The sequence below is a fragment of the Vombatus ursinus genome, unplaced genomic scaffold (genome assembly GCF_900497805.2).
Source record: "Vombatus ursinus unplaced genomic scaffold, bare-nosed wombat genome assembly UNPS02009573.1, whole genome shotgun sequence".
In the NCBI taxonomy this organism is placed as follows: Eukaryota; Metazoa; Chordata; class Mammalia; order Diprotodontia; family Vombatidae; genus Vombatus; species Vombatus ursinus.
The window spans coordinates 534,666-548,573 of record NW_020949351.1 but is presented as its reverse complement, the minus strand read 5'-3'; the positions used below and the strand labels follow the sequence as shown (position 1 = coordinate 548,573).

The window sequence follows — 13,908 nt, the reverse complement described above, 5'->3', positions numbered from 1 at the left end:
TAATAGTATTTATCTCCCAGGGTGGTTGTGAGGAAAATTTGAAGCACTATATAAATTTTGCTCTTGCTGTTGCTAATGTTGTTATTGATTGAAAGTGACAGAATAGGATTCTGCTGAGTTTATACCAAGACATTTCTAAACTTCCAGAGTCTAAAGACACCCAAAATGTTTCAGTTGAGTCAAACTTTAAGACTCTTGACGTAAGCTACTACTCTAATGCCCCTTCCATCTAAGCTGTCCCTTACTGATTGCTTTATTTTAATTCTTCATCCCTCCAGTCCATATTTCACACAGCTGCCAAAGAGATTTTTCTTAAGCATAGATATAATATGGCAGCTAGGCAGTGCAGTGGATAGAGCACAGAACCTGGGGTCAGGAAGACCTATTCAAATCCTGTCTCAGACCAAGGGCAAGTCACTTAAACATGTTTGCCTCAGTTTCCTTGTCTGTTTTATTCAGTAAACTTCAGTAACTCCTTGTTGTCTCTAGGATAAAACATAAATTCCTCTGTTTGACTTTTTAAACCCTTCATGACCAGGCCCCAATCTGTCTTTCCAGGCTTGTTATATATTGCTTCCCTTTCCATTCTCCATGGTCCAGACAAACTGGACTTATAGTTCTTCACATAGGACATTTTTTCTCCCATTTCCATGCCTTTGTCCTGGCTGTCCCTAATGCCTGGATATACTCTCTCTTCCTTTGTCTTCTAGAATCCCTCCCAGCTTAAGCTCTACCTCCTCTATCAATTCATATCCTTTTGTGTGTCATGGACTTCTTTGGTAATTTGGTTAAATCTATGGATTCCTCAGAAAAAATGTTTCTAAATTCATAAAGTATATAAGATTGCAAAGGAAACCATTATATTTAAATGTTCATATCCTAATTTCCCCAACTGTTAGTGCTCTTTTTTCTAGAACTACCGTGTATTTATCCTTTGAGTTTCTACTCCCTAAGGGCAGCTAAGTGGTAAAGTGGATAGAGCACAGGCCCTGGAATCAGGAGGACCTGAATTCAAATTTTTTACTTGAGTCACTTGACACTCAGTAGCTTTGTGACCCTGGGCAAGTCACTTAACTCTGATTCTCTCACACACACACACACACACACACACACACACACACACACACACACTCTCTCTCTCTCTCTCTCTCTCTCTCTCTCTCTCTCTCTCTCTCTCTCTCTCTCTCTCTCTCTCACACACACACTCACTCACAAGTTTCTACTCCCTGGCCATCTTCTCAACAGCACCCTAGCTAATGGAATCAGAAACCATGCCTTAGGAGTAGATGTTTTGACTCTTTCATCTCCAGAACGTTCATGTTCACCCAAGGCCCTATGATCCAGATTGGTGTCCACTACTTCAGACAGATCCCGGCTGTGCTTCGTTTCATTCAGCATCTTTGCTTCTGAGTGTGTGTCTCCTCTTTTACCCCACTCCATTTCTAGAAACATAATCACACAACACTGCCATTATTCCTATTTCATAATGGCTGCACTCACACATTCCTATGACACTACTTCTTCCTCGCCATTTCTTATTTTGTATGTTTATTCCAATTAGAACATAAGCTCCTTGAGGACCAAGGCTGGCTTTGTTTTCGTATTTGTATCACTAGTGCTTATGACTATGCTTGGCAATAATAAATGCCCTAATGAGTGTTTTCTTCATTAGTTTATTAAATCAGTTAACTAATAAACATTTGTTGTCCACTAAGTGCCAACCACTGTGCTAAGCCCTGGGGAAACTAAAGGAGGCAGAAGATAATCCCTACCCTTAAGGATCTTAAATCTAATGGGGGAGACAACATGGAAACAAATGTATACAAGGCAAACTGTATACAGTTCAGCAAAACTAACCAGCGTGTCGCCGTGTCCAGAAGTACAAAATTCTATACTGTTAATACCCATTTCTGGAGTAAACAGATGGGAGTACTTTTTCTTGGTCTTTCTTGATCATTATTAATGTACATGACTGAGTTTTTAAAAATTAGTCATTGCATTTATATTGTCGTATTATTGCTTTCCTAGTTCATTTGCATTTTCTTCTCTTTGTATATTACTCTGAACTCTTCACATGTCATTTATTATGACACAGTGATATTTTGTCACTTTGATGTACCATGGAAGTTTATACTTCCTTGATAATACAAAAATTCTGTTAAATATACTTTCATCATCCCTTGTGAGTAGTGATCACTCTGCCTCTGACCAAGAACCTGTCTTGACCATATTTTAAGCCACGGTCCAGAAGTCCAAATCTTATCCTCAGATAACATCTATTTACTTTTCAAATTGACTTTTCTCTTTTGAAACCTCTGTCTTCAAGCAACAGCAGCTAATTGAAACATCATGTGCTCTAAAGTCTTCATTTTTTTTGTTCAAGACTTCATAATCCCAAATAATATTTCCTAGGTTCCCACCAGCACTATCATTTGTTCCTATATTAGTCAACCAGAAGTAGGTAACATTAGGTTTGACAAGTCTTAATTTCCTCTACATTTTGTCCCAAATACCTATCTCAGGAAGATAGCTTATCTCCTATATGTTCATGTGTGGGTGAAGCATGATTCATCAATTTTGGTTCAACCTTGGTGTTGTCAAAAACCATTTTTTCTTCTTGTTAACAGTACAGTAACATTGAAGTCTGTCCTTTATGCTTGATTGCACCTTCATACCCCTGTCATTCCTTGCAGTGCAAAAAGCTCATTTTTCCTCTGAGGTTCCAGTCCTGTTCTATGTAAAAAAAAAAAAAAACCTCAAACCTTTACACAGCTCAAAAGTTCTGTGATCCTTCTTCCCTTTCTTTTTTTCTATTTTTCCTATCCTATTATTAGGGGCCCCTGAGGAAGCTTTCACACATCAGCCTTTTTCACTGTTTTGTAAGGTTTTCCTTGCTTTTTCCTGAGATGGCTGAATTTATTAGCTCAATATTATTAGCCCAGTTGATGGGGTACTATTTTGTTTCTAGCTGTCCAATAACAGAAAAAGTCAGGCAAGTATTATTACTAGTTAAATGTATTTCATTGCAAACCAAGAGCTTTTCATCCCTATATATTAAGCCACTTGTTTAGTTGCCTTTGATTTGAAGTTAGCAAATTCCTGCCAAGCCCAGTTGCTAACTGCAGCTTCTATGAGCCATTTTACAGAAACAGAACAAAACAAAACAAAACATTTTTATGTATTTATTGAACTTTGGTCTCTTCCTGGCACTCCCCGAATGGTGCTGAGTCTTGGGGTGACCTTTTTGAGCCCTGAAGGGCCTTCCGCTGCTGTCTGCTCTCTGGCCGAGGCTCCCTGCATGCTGCCTTTCTTTACAGCTAGCTGTGGTATGTCGGAACTTTACTCCAGATGTTTGGATTCTGCTGATGCCTTGCTCTTCTCGGGGTGATTAGGAGATCTGGATAGGAATAGGTATAATGGGAAACTTTTTTTTTGTTAACAAATCAGAAACAGTGCCAAAAAAAAAACAAAACAACAACAAATCTAAAAGGTTTAGGTTCAGCTTCTTCTGCTCATTGGCGTCATTAAATCATGGGCATTCAACAGTAGAAATACACAAGGATTTCCCATATTTAGACATTTAGTCATGCCATGAAATAAAGTGGTATGTGCAAGGTGATTATTAATGCATTACAATTCAATTGAAATATCATCTTCTTTTTTGTGTTTATCAAGTTCCCAGAACTTTGATCTGCATATATGTGGCAAGCTCAGCATTTGTTTTATAATGTATCTGGTGGATTAACTGTAATTACTTCTAATATAAAATGATTAAGATTTATGTCACTATTAAAAAAATAAGAAATTGAGCTTCCAGCCATTTCTTACTTCTTCTTTTTCTTTGATCTCACTCCTACTTTAATCTTAGTTCTTCATTTTTTCCCCAGTTAGAAACAGAGTTATTTTAGGTGTGTTAAGGTTGCAATTAATTTTTTTTTAAAAATGATATAGTCCTGCTTAGATTTTTGGAAATAAACTAATAATGATAAATTTTACTTTTTTTCCTAATAAATTTACTTAAGTTAAAGAAGTAAGTGATTTTTACTACTCTGCATAATCATGTTTGAAAAAGGGATAATCATGTACTACAAAGATACCCTATGGTAAACATTTAAGTGCCTATTATGTGCCAGGCACTATGCTTAAGTTTGGGGGATACAAATAAGAAAAAGAAAGTCCCTGATCTCAAAGGAGCTCACAATTTAATTGAAGAACACAGTATACAAAAGAAATCTGGAAAGGGGCGGGGGAGGGGTATGGTGGTGGAGGCATGAAGAAGATGATGGTAGAGTCAAAACCAAGGGGAGTAGGCAGGTGGCAAATGAAGACATGGCTGGCATTTTGAGCCTTCTGGAAAGGGAGGAAATGGGAGGAGTTTTTGCTTTGCCCTCTAGGAGGAGGTAGGGAAGTTTTTCTTCATAGGAAAACTTGAATGTGCCTTTGTGTTTTGTAGATCATTTGTCATAGTTTTTCTAGAGAGAAGCTCTGTGTTGAAACAGGTTTTTTTTTTTTATTTAAATTACAAATTCATAAACTCAAGTCCTGTGCTGATACCTCCTCATGGTGTAGAAGTAACCTGCATTTTAGAAGACTTGAATGGAATACTTTCAAGTAGGGCTTGTCAAGCTGAAAAGGCTTTAAAAATGGGCCGGGCAGTAAAATACATTAGCACATTAACCTGAGGTGTGTGAACTTGAATTTTAAAAAAATACACACACACACATACACACACACACACAAGTATTTTGATATAATTGGTTCATTTTGTAATCCAGTGTGTTTAACTTTATGCATTTTAAAAACATTATTCTGAAAAGAGGTCCATAGGTTTCACCAGATATCCAGAAGTTTATGACCAAAAAAAGTTAAGAATTCTTGCATTAGTAGTAGGATATGGAGATAAAATAACATTGATGTGCATCTACTTGATGGTGAATTAGTAAATTAAAATTAGTTAATTGTTAAATCTTAGTCTATAATTTTTCTGTAATAATCAATGAGCACACATTTATTAAGTACCCCACTATGTGCCAGGCACTGGGTTAGACTCTGGGAATAAAAGAACAAAAGTAAAGCAGTCACTGCCCTCAGGCAACTTATTCTATTCTTTGGGGAAAGGGAAAAACAATATAAAGAAGTATTTACAAAATCTATACAAAATAAATGATAAATTTGGGGAGAGGAAGGCTCAGTAGTAGTTGGAGTATCAACTATGTCTTGGGGTAGATGCAAAATTCTACACATGTAATACCCACTTCTGGGTTAAAGAGATGCGGTTATTAAAGTATATACCTTCAATAGAACTTGGGTAGAATTTGAAGGAAACAAGGTATTCCAAGAGAAGTAGGTAAAGAGATAGTGCATGGGGGACAGTCAGTACAGGGGTGCAGAAAATGGAGTCACAATCCTAGCCAGTTTGGCTAGTTCATAAAAGGGATTAATGTAAATTGAGGCAGGAAAGGTAGATTGGAGCTAGAATGTGAAGACCAACAAAGGAGTTTATATTTGATCTCCAGGCTTCTCCTCCTTTGCTTGGAAATTAGATTCTGACCCCTTGGACCCAGGGCTTTGACTGGGGAGCTGTCATCTTATTTAGTCACACCCAGGTTCCTTTTCAGCCATTTCCATGCTATTCCATTGTGAGTTTCTATAGCTCCCCTTCCAACTCTTGCTATGAGAATCGTAATCAAACCAACACTACCATTTTGCAATTTCTACTTGGCCACTACTCTGCTATGTGTGTTGTCTTCTTCTATTAGAATGTGAGTTCTTTGAGGGCAGGGACTGTCTTGCTTGTGTAAGGTATGTGCTTCCCATATATGTCATGTATATCCACATTGGTTGTCTGAAAGTGAGTTGCAGGGAAGCATGGATAGTTAGGTCTGCAAGCTTGCCTCCAAGGGAGACTGTGATTCCTACTTTGAGGGAAACCAGAGAAGGGACCATGAGCCTGGTTATTCTGTTTTCTTCTGAGAGAAAGTTGCCAGTCTAGAATTGTACCTATCTGCCCCTTAAATATTGCTTGTCTAGGGGCAGGATTAGTTCAGAACAAAAAGCTCTGGTTTCCCTGGTTGGTATCCCTTAAAGGAGAGAGAGAGTAGCCCTTAGCTTACATTCATCAGTTTGACTTCTAACTAAATGCCAGTTTCATAAAAGATCATCACAAATAGTGAATAGTGAGGAGGGAAGACATTTATTTGAGCAAATAGTAGACAAATCAGAGAAGTCATACAAATTAGAATTTACCAGAAAATGCTGAACGAGTTCGCTCTTGGGGAGATATTTCAGCTTAACTAAGAGAGGAGGCTTCAATCTCACCCAAGGGGAAATTCCTCAAAGTCTCTTGGGAGGCAAACTGAGAATCAGGGTCATGTTGAGGAGCCAGCTTGCCCTACATGGCTGCAAGAGAGTCTTTTTCTTTCTCTTCCCTGGATTTGGTCCTGAAGAAAATCTGGAACTATTTGTGTTTTTCTCAAGGAAGGAATGTAGTGTCTCTCCTGTCTCAGGCTCTGGCACCAGCTCTGCCCCCTCACATAGGCACGCAGCATTGTGTCAACATTCTGTCTACTAGTCAGGAGAGTCTCATGCAAAATACTGTAGGCTTGGCTAGAAATCCAGGTCACTTTTTTATTTGTAACTTCAGTACTTAGCACTATGCCTGGAATATAGTAAATGTTTAATAAATGCTTTTTCCATTCATTCATTTAACCTAAAAGCAATAGGGAGCTCTTAAAATTTATTGAGTAGGAGAGTGATAAATACATATATCCACTTTAGGAAAATCACTTTGGCTGCTACAGATAAGAGAGATTGAAGAAGGCAGAGTTTTGAGTCAGGGAGATGACTTTGGAGAATATTGTACTAGTCCAGCTCAAAGGTGTTAAAGACTTTAACTAACTAAAAGTGGCTATGAGTATAGTGAAAGATGTTACGGAGGTAGAAATGTATACAAGAACTGATTAGATATAAGGAGTGAGGGAAATAGTGAGGAGTCAAGGATGATGCCCAGTAGCCTGGGGAATAGCAGAACCCACTTGATCATTGGCTCTGCTCCTGTCTTGTGCCCCCAGCAACCATAGAAGGAAAGTTCTTGCATTGTCAAATGGCTAAACATCAAAAACAGATAAGGTTTTATTAATGGATATGACATTAAAGAAGATGCATTACTGTTTGTTTTGCTGCTGCACCCTGAGGCTCACAGGGCCATTCCATCTGAATTGTAGCTGAAACCTCCTATGTGTTATCATCCCCCAATTAGAATGTGAGCTCCTTGAGAACAGGAGCAATTTTTTTTTTATTTGTATGCCTAGCACTTAGCACTGTGCTTTGCACATAGTAAAACTTTAATAAATGCTCATTTATCCATTCATGCCAAGATTGTGAATGAAGGGGATTAATGGTGCCTTCAGCAGAAATAAAGGTTTAGAGAGTGTATACATTTTGTGGTAAAGAAAATGAGTTCAGTTTTAGACAATATTGTGAAACTATTTTAATAATCTTTATTTTCTTTTATTCTCTTCTTTTCTGATCATAGGTTATTGAATCCTTGGGAATTATTATTTATAAAGCATTGGACTATGGTTTGAAGGAGAATGAAGAAAGGGAACTAAGTCCTCCCTTAGAGCAGCTCATTGACCATATGGCCAATACTGTGGAAGCTGATGGTAGTAATGATGAAGGTTATGAGGCTGCAGACGAAGTCATGGATGAAGAAGATGATGAGAAGAGAAAAGTCTCAATTATTCGATCATATAAAGATGTCATGAAGGTATAGTGATTTTACTTGAAGCTTTGATCTTTGAGAGAACTGTTATTATTAAGTTTTCTAAATGTTTTCAGTGATGGTCTTGCTGCTGTCAGCCATGCTGTCCTTGTTAGATTGTTATATGTTTATGGGCATAAAGCCGTAACTGAAACAAGTGATCAGGCAACATATTTGATTTTGTGATATTTTGCCACCATGAAAGTTGTATTTTAAGACTGAATTAAGGTAGCCTTTCAATATTAACAATTTTTTAATAGTCCTTACCACATTGATTAAATGAATATATCAGTTTTTTATGCAGTGACCTTTTAATTTATTCTTACTGTATTCCATTTTACCAAGGAGATTATAGTTCTGTGATTAAGATCTTCAAATCTATAAAGTTCCTAATGATTCATATTACTTCTTGTATTTAAACTAAGTTTAAATTACAAGCTCAACAAAACTGTCCTCTTTACTACCCTTCAGTAAGTTTTACTTATTTTATCCAACATTCTTGCAAGTGATAGCTTTAACATTGAGGTCACAAGTTTTGGTCAAAGATGAAAATTAAGACAATCTGTGGACTAGAAATGGTGACCTTTTTAAAACAAGTCTACTTATTGTTATGGGTTAAATGAGTTCCAATTACTCAAGTGAGCAGCATTTGACATAATTAGTCCCCAGTTTGTCATAAAGCGTTCACATGGTAGAGATGCTGAAGAACTGTGGGACTAGTGTTTTTCAACAATAGTTTATAGATGACACTTGGCTTCATCCACCCTGTTAAAAATTTGTTCTCTTCACTTTCTAGAGACTAAGCAACAGGTGGCCAAAGTGTGGCTACTGTGAGTTCAGAGAACTTTGCTTATCTCTTTAATGCCATCATCTCCCTGATCTTGAATCAAAGACCATAGTAGTAAGATAAAGAATCATTGCATAATGAGATAAGCAAGAAATTGATTAGTTTGCTTCCTGTGCTTCTACCTGGACTTGAGACCAAACTGACAGAGAATTGGAGCAACAAATAATGATCCTGTTCTGGGTCTGCTGACTCTTGTCATGGTGGTCTTCTAGTTCCTAAAAAAAAAAATTTTTTTGGTGGTTGGAGGTAAAGCAAGCCACAGGATTTCTTTCTTTTTTTTAAAAGTCAGTTATTTGTTGTTTATTCAGTATTTAGGGTTAGTATGACACTTGAGTAATTGGTTGCATCATTGTACATATATAGATCTTTTTATATAATATGGAAATTTACAACTATTGATATATATATAGGTAGACAAAATCAGGTCCTCTGGAAAGGTGATACATGGGGCCATCCTGTAGAGCCCTAATGGAGGGGAGCACAAAGGTAAGCAATGCATCAATAAAGTATTGCTACTGTGTGGTTTTTTGTATCCAGGAATATTGTCTTCTGGACCTGCAGGAACCTGTAGCACCTACATACAAGGCAGGTAGTTACATACCTGTGGGGTGCTGGTTCTGTTCGACAGCAACTACTGAGATTGTACCCAGCATCATATGCAAACAACAACAGGGTTTAGCAAATAGTAATCACACTGTACCATTCCACATTGCTAACTTTAGGAAGAGACTGGAGTGTGTTCATAGGTTTTACATTTCTGGTGTTCAGTCACTAATCAGAGGAAGGATTTGACCTATTTGAAAAGCACATCATACATAATCCTTTAACCACTGTTTTGTTCTCTCAGTAGTAAAGTGGCAGCACATTAAAAAAGACTTTAAAATTGTAGCTCCTTCTGGATTCCCCAAGGAGTATCTGCATTCTTCTTTAAATGGCCCTCCTCCTCCGGATTCAGGTTTACCTTTACCATATCTGAAATGCCATTCTGCCTCAAGATACACAGGACACTAAGGAAGAAATCCTCACTAATGTCATATACCCTTAATCATGGTGGAAACTGGATGCACTCTCCTCAGATTCTTCCTAACGCTTTCTGTCAGACCTGCCACAGACAAGCCAGTGGCCCAGGAAGTGAGCCCTTCAGTTTGATCACTTCATAAGCACTTTCAGCCACCTGTTTATGAACATCTTTCCAATCCTCTGAATCAGCATTAGTTCCCAAAGCAGGACAAAGATTCTTCAGAGAGACATTGGCAACATTCATACCACTCCACGCAGGAATATTGGAGTCTCCGTGTTCCCCAAGGACTCATCCATGACGACTTGAAGAATGGATACCAAGTCTCTCCCCGATTTAGATAACAAAAATGGGCAGAATCCAGATTGCAGCTGATTCCAGTAACACAATTTTTGAGAAAGCCACTTAACTTCCAGGCCACATATGTCAAAATATCCACTGGATTGGAAATAATAAGCAACTTGCAATTAGGGCTCTATTTAACAGTATTGGGAATGACAAATTTAAAGATTTTCACATTACATTGGATCAAATTAAGACGACTTTCTCCCTCCTGTTGACGTGCCTCAGTCATAACAACAACCAGCTTTGAGTTTACAGTCACACTATAGTTTCTGCCAGAAACAATCTTTGGTATTTTGAGGAAAAGGCTGCCATGTTGGAGATCCATCATCAGCCTCTAAATGCTAAGAGCATCCTCACAGGTTATGTCTATTTATAGCCAAAGACTGTACTCATACTTGAATAAGAATTCTTTTAAAACTCTCCAAGTAGAGACATTTAACTGTGACTCTAAGATACTGAATTATTTTTCTAAGATCACATATGTAATTAAATGATAGATCCAAGAATGAAACCTACATCTCCTGAGTCCATATCCTGTGCTTCTCCCACTACCTCGCACTGCTTTTAATCAAATTATGCTGCAATAAAATTCATAATTTTAAAAAAATCCATACAATTTAGAATTTGAAATAGATCCACTATTGGCAGATCTTTAAGGCAGAAGTACTTGTATACATCATTTTGGAGAACATAGACAGCGAATCACAAAACAATATATAACTTTTGACCTAACAATTTCTTTGCTAAGGATGTTATACCCCAAATAGTAGGATAAAAGGACTTTTCTGTACATAATATTGATAGCTATTGTATTTCTGTTAGGAAGAATTATTCAACAGTTGGATAATATGTACAACAATTGGAGAATGGATTAATAAATTATCCTATATTGATGTGATATAATTAAAAATACTCTGATGCCTCACTGTAACATGGAGGTACCCTTAGTTTATTAAAGACTGTGCCTGTAAAGTATAATCTCTGGCAGACTCTACCATACTAGAAAGACCTTGAGTATTGTTCAGGCCACCTGATGAGTTGATTTTCTGAGCACCTGTCTTGAATAAGTATAGAGAAGCTCTTCACTGGTAGTATGGCCCTTTAGTGATGATTCCTTTGGCTGTGGCAACCCATTTAACAAGGATAGAATACAAAATGCCCCTTAGGTCTATGCATTCCTCTTCTTCTGGAAATAGGGACAGAGGGTTGTAAGAATCACACAATTTTTAGACCATAAACTTTATGAGCTTTAACTTAGCTACTAACACTCTAAAAGTGAGATCCCTGTCCAATCCTTTTACAAGTGAGTGGCCATACTATTAGAGGAGCTGAATTGCATCCATTTGACATTTTCACTTTATATAAAGACAGAAAGAAGTTGCTGCAATATAAGGGGGTTCATAGGCAGCTAGATGGCACAGTGCATAGGGTAGCAGGCTTGGAGTCAGGAAGACTCATCTTACTGAGTTCAAATCTTGCCTCAGAAACTTATTAAATATGTGACCCTGGACAAGGCACTTAACCTTCTTTGCCTCAGTTTTGTCATCTGTAAAATGACCCCAAATGGAGTCATAAAGAGTTGGACATGACTGAACAACAACAAAGGTTCTGCTTAGAAAAAAAAAAGTTGGGATAATTGGTTTTTGTTTTGTTTTGCTTTGTTTACATAACAGCAACAAGAAGCAGGCTTTTGTGCAACATTGGTCATCTTGTATTGCAATGCTGGGGAAAAGTATTTGCCAGAAAGCCTGCAAGGAAATACCCAAAACAAGACAAAACAAAAAACAACACATAGCAGATCTAATGCAGAGGATAAAGATGCATAGAAATTCTGTGAAGACCTTAATAAGTCCCTCCACATTAAATCATCATATTCTTAGATAGATTGGTGACTTGAATGCAAAGGCAGGAATCGGTGAGGATGGTAAAAAATATGATGTAAAGTTAGGGTCAGGAATACAGAATGAGATAGGCCAAAGAAAGACTTGTAGACTGCACAGAAGCCTTACTTTGAAAAAAGAATTGAGAGACTCTGGATAATATGGTGAACATTGGGAAAAATAATAAAAATGGACATAATTTAATAGGAAGTATTCTGTTATTGATGTTGGAGATATTCTGAGTCAGATATCAGAATCAAACTAGAAACTGAGGCCTAGAAAGGTGAAATTACATGCTCCAGGTCATCCAGGTAGAAAGTTTCAGAAGTGGTATCTGCACTTGCATCCTCTCAATCAGCCACTTCTCAAACAGCTCATATTCTAATGGGGGAAGATAACAAATAATGGGGAGAGTGGAAGGAGGAGGAGTGGCAGGCCTAGAATGAGCAGGAAATGGCATTGAGGCTTGGGGCCCTTAAAGATAAGGCAAAAACTGACCTATCAGAATCCAGGGACTCAGTAGTAGAATCCAAATTACTGATGAAGAGTCACTAGGAAGAGGTACACAGCATGCAGTGAGTAAGAAATGGTGATATGGAATGGGATTAAAACAACTTTAACCTAATAAGTTATTGATAACAAATCATGTAACATGGATGGGAAAAGGACTCACAGACTGATTAGAAGAACCAAAAAAAAAGCATCTTAACCATTGAACACTTGACTTTCTTGGCAAAGTTGAAAGAAATAGCAACCAATGAAGAATATAAACTTGTCCATAAATCTTGTGAAGGATGTTGGAAAATTATGAACAGTAGCTTCCCATGAAAGAGACAGAAGCAGTGGAGACTAAAACCAGTTTAAAAAAAAGTTTAGCTTTCTTTAAGTCATGTAGTCATTCTAAGGGGCATTTGAGGGGAAAACTGAAAGGAGAACAAGTCTACAAGCTTTTATTAAGAAAACACCAGGCTACAGGGAGAGATAACATGCAAACAGTCATATATAAACAAGACATGTACAGGATAAACTGTAGACGTTCTCAGAGGGAAAGCACCAGCACTAACCGGAATCTGAAAAGGCTTTTTGTGAAAGGTACACTTTTAACTGAGTCTTGAAGGAACACAGGGAGCCAGTGAGAAGGTAGAAAATTTCAAGGCCAATAAGTAGAGCCAGTGAAAACGCATGGTGTTAGAGGATGGAATGCCTTGTGCAAGAAACAGCAAAGAGGCCAGTGTCGCTGTATCATAGCATACATGGAGGGGAGTAAGGTGTGAAAAGACTGGAACTTCAGAAAGTGCTAGGTTATAAAAGGCTTTAAAAGCCAAACAGGTTTTTAGGTTTGATCCTGAAGGTAGTAGGAAATTGTGGGAATTTATTGAATATGGAGATAACATGATCAGACTTGTTTTTTAGGAAGATTACAAAAGGTGTTTTCAAAGTAGAATTCACAGGATTGGCAACAGATTGGATATGGGGGGAGAGAAGTGAAAGTGTGAGGAATTACAGATGACACCAAGGTTAAAAGCCTATGTAACTGGGGTGATGGCAGTATACTTGACTCTAATAGGGAAGAGGTTTTATTTTTTGTTTGTTTTTTTGGTAAAAATAATGAATTCAGTTTTGGGCATGTTGAATTTGAGGTATCTGCAGGACATCCAATTTGAGATGTATAATTGCTAATGGCTAGTAGTTAGCATTCATATAATGCTTTAAAGTTTGCAAAGTGTTTTACAAATACTGTTTCACTAAATCTTTGTAACAGCTTTGTAGATTAGGTATCATTCCCATTTTACAGATGAGGTAACTGAGACAAAGGTGTTACTTGCCCAGGGTTACACATCTAGTAAATGAAGGCAGATTTGAACTAGAGACTTCCTGAACTTGAGATCTAGTGTTCTATTCACTGCCACTTGGAGACAGGAGAATGAAGGTCAGGAGAGAGCTAAGGGCAATACAGATAGATCTGAGAATCATTTGAGTGGAGAGGATAATTGAACTCATGGGAACTGATGAAGTCACCAAGTCATGGAAGCCCTGGGGGGTTTGAGGAGAGATA

General features: G+C 37.6%; 1 protein-coding gene and 1 pseudogene across 2 annotated transcripts in view; one reads left to right on the top strand and one right to left on the bottom strand.

The window, feature by feature from the left end:
- SPIRE1 (spire type actin nucleation factor 1) overlaps positions 1 to 13,908 on the top strand; it is a 240,612-nt gene that overhangs the window by 99,176 nt on the left and 127,528 nt on the right. For both annotated transcript variants that reach the window (XM_027852423.1, XM_027852422.1), the window contains exon 3: positions 7,535 to 7,768. In XM_027852423.1, the coding sequence (XP_027708224.1) occupies positions 7,535 to 7,768 (234 nt within the window). The remainder of the gene's footprint in view (positions 1 to 7,534; positions 7,769 to 13,908) is intronic.
- On the bottom strand, positions 9,487 to 10,300 carry LOC114036044 (annotated as a pseudogene).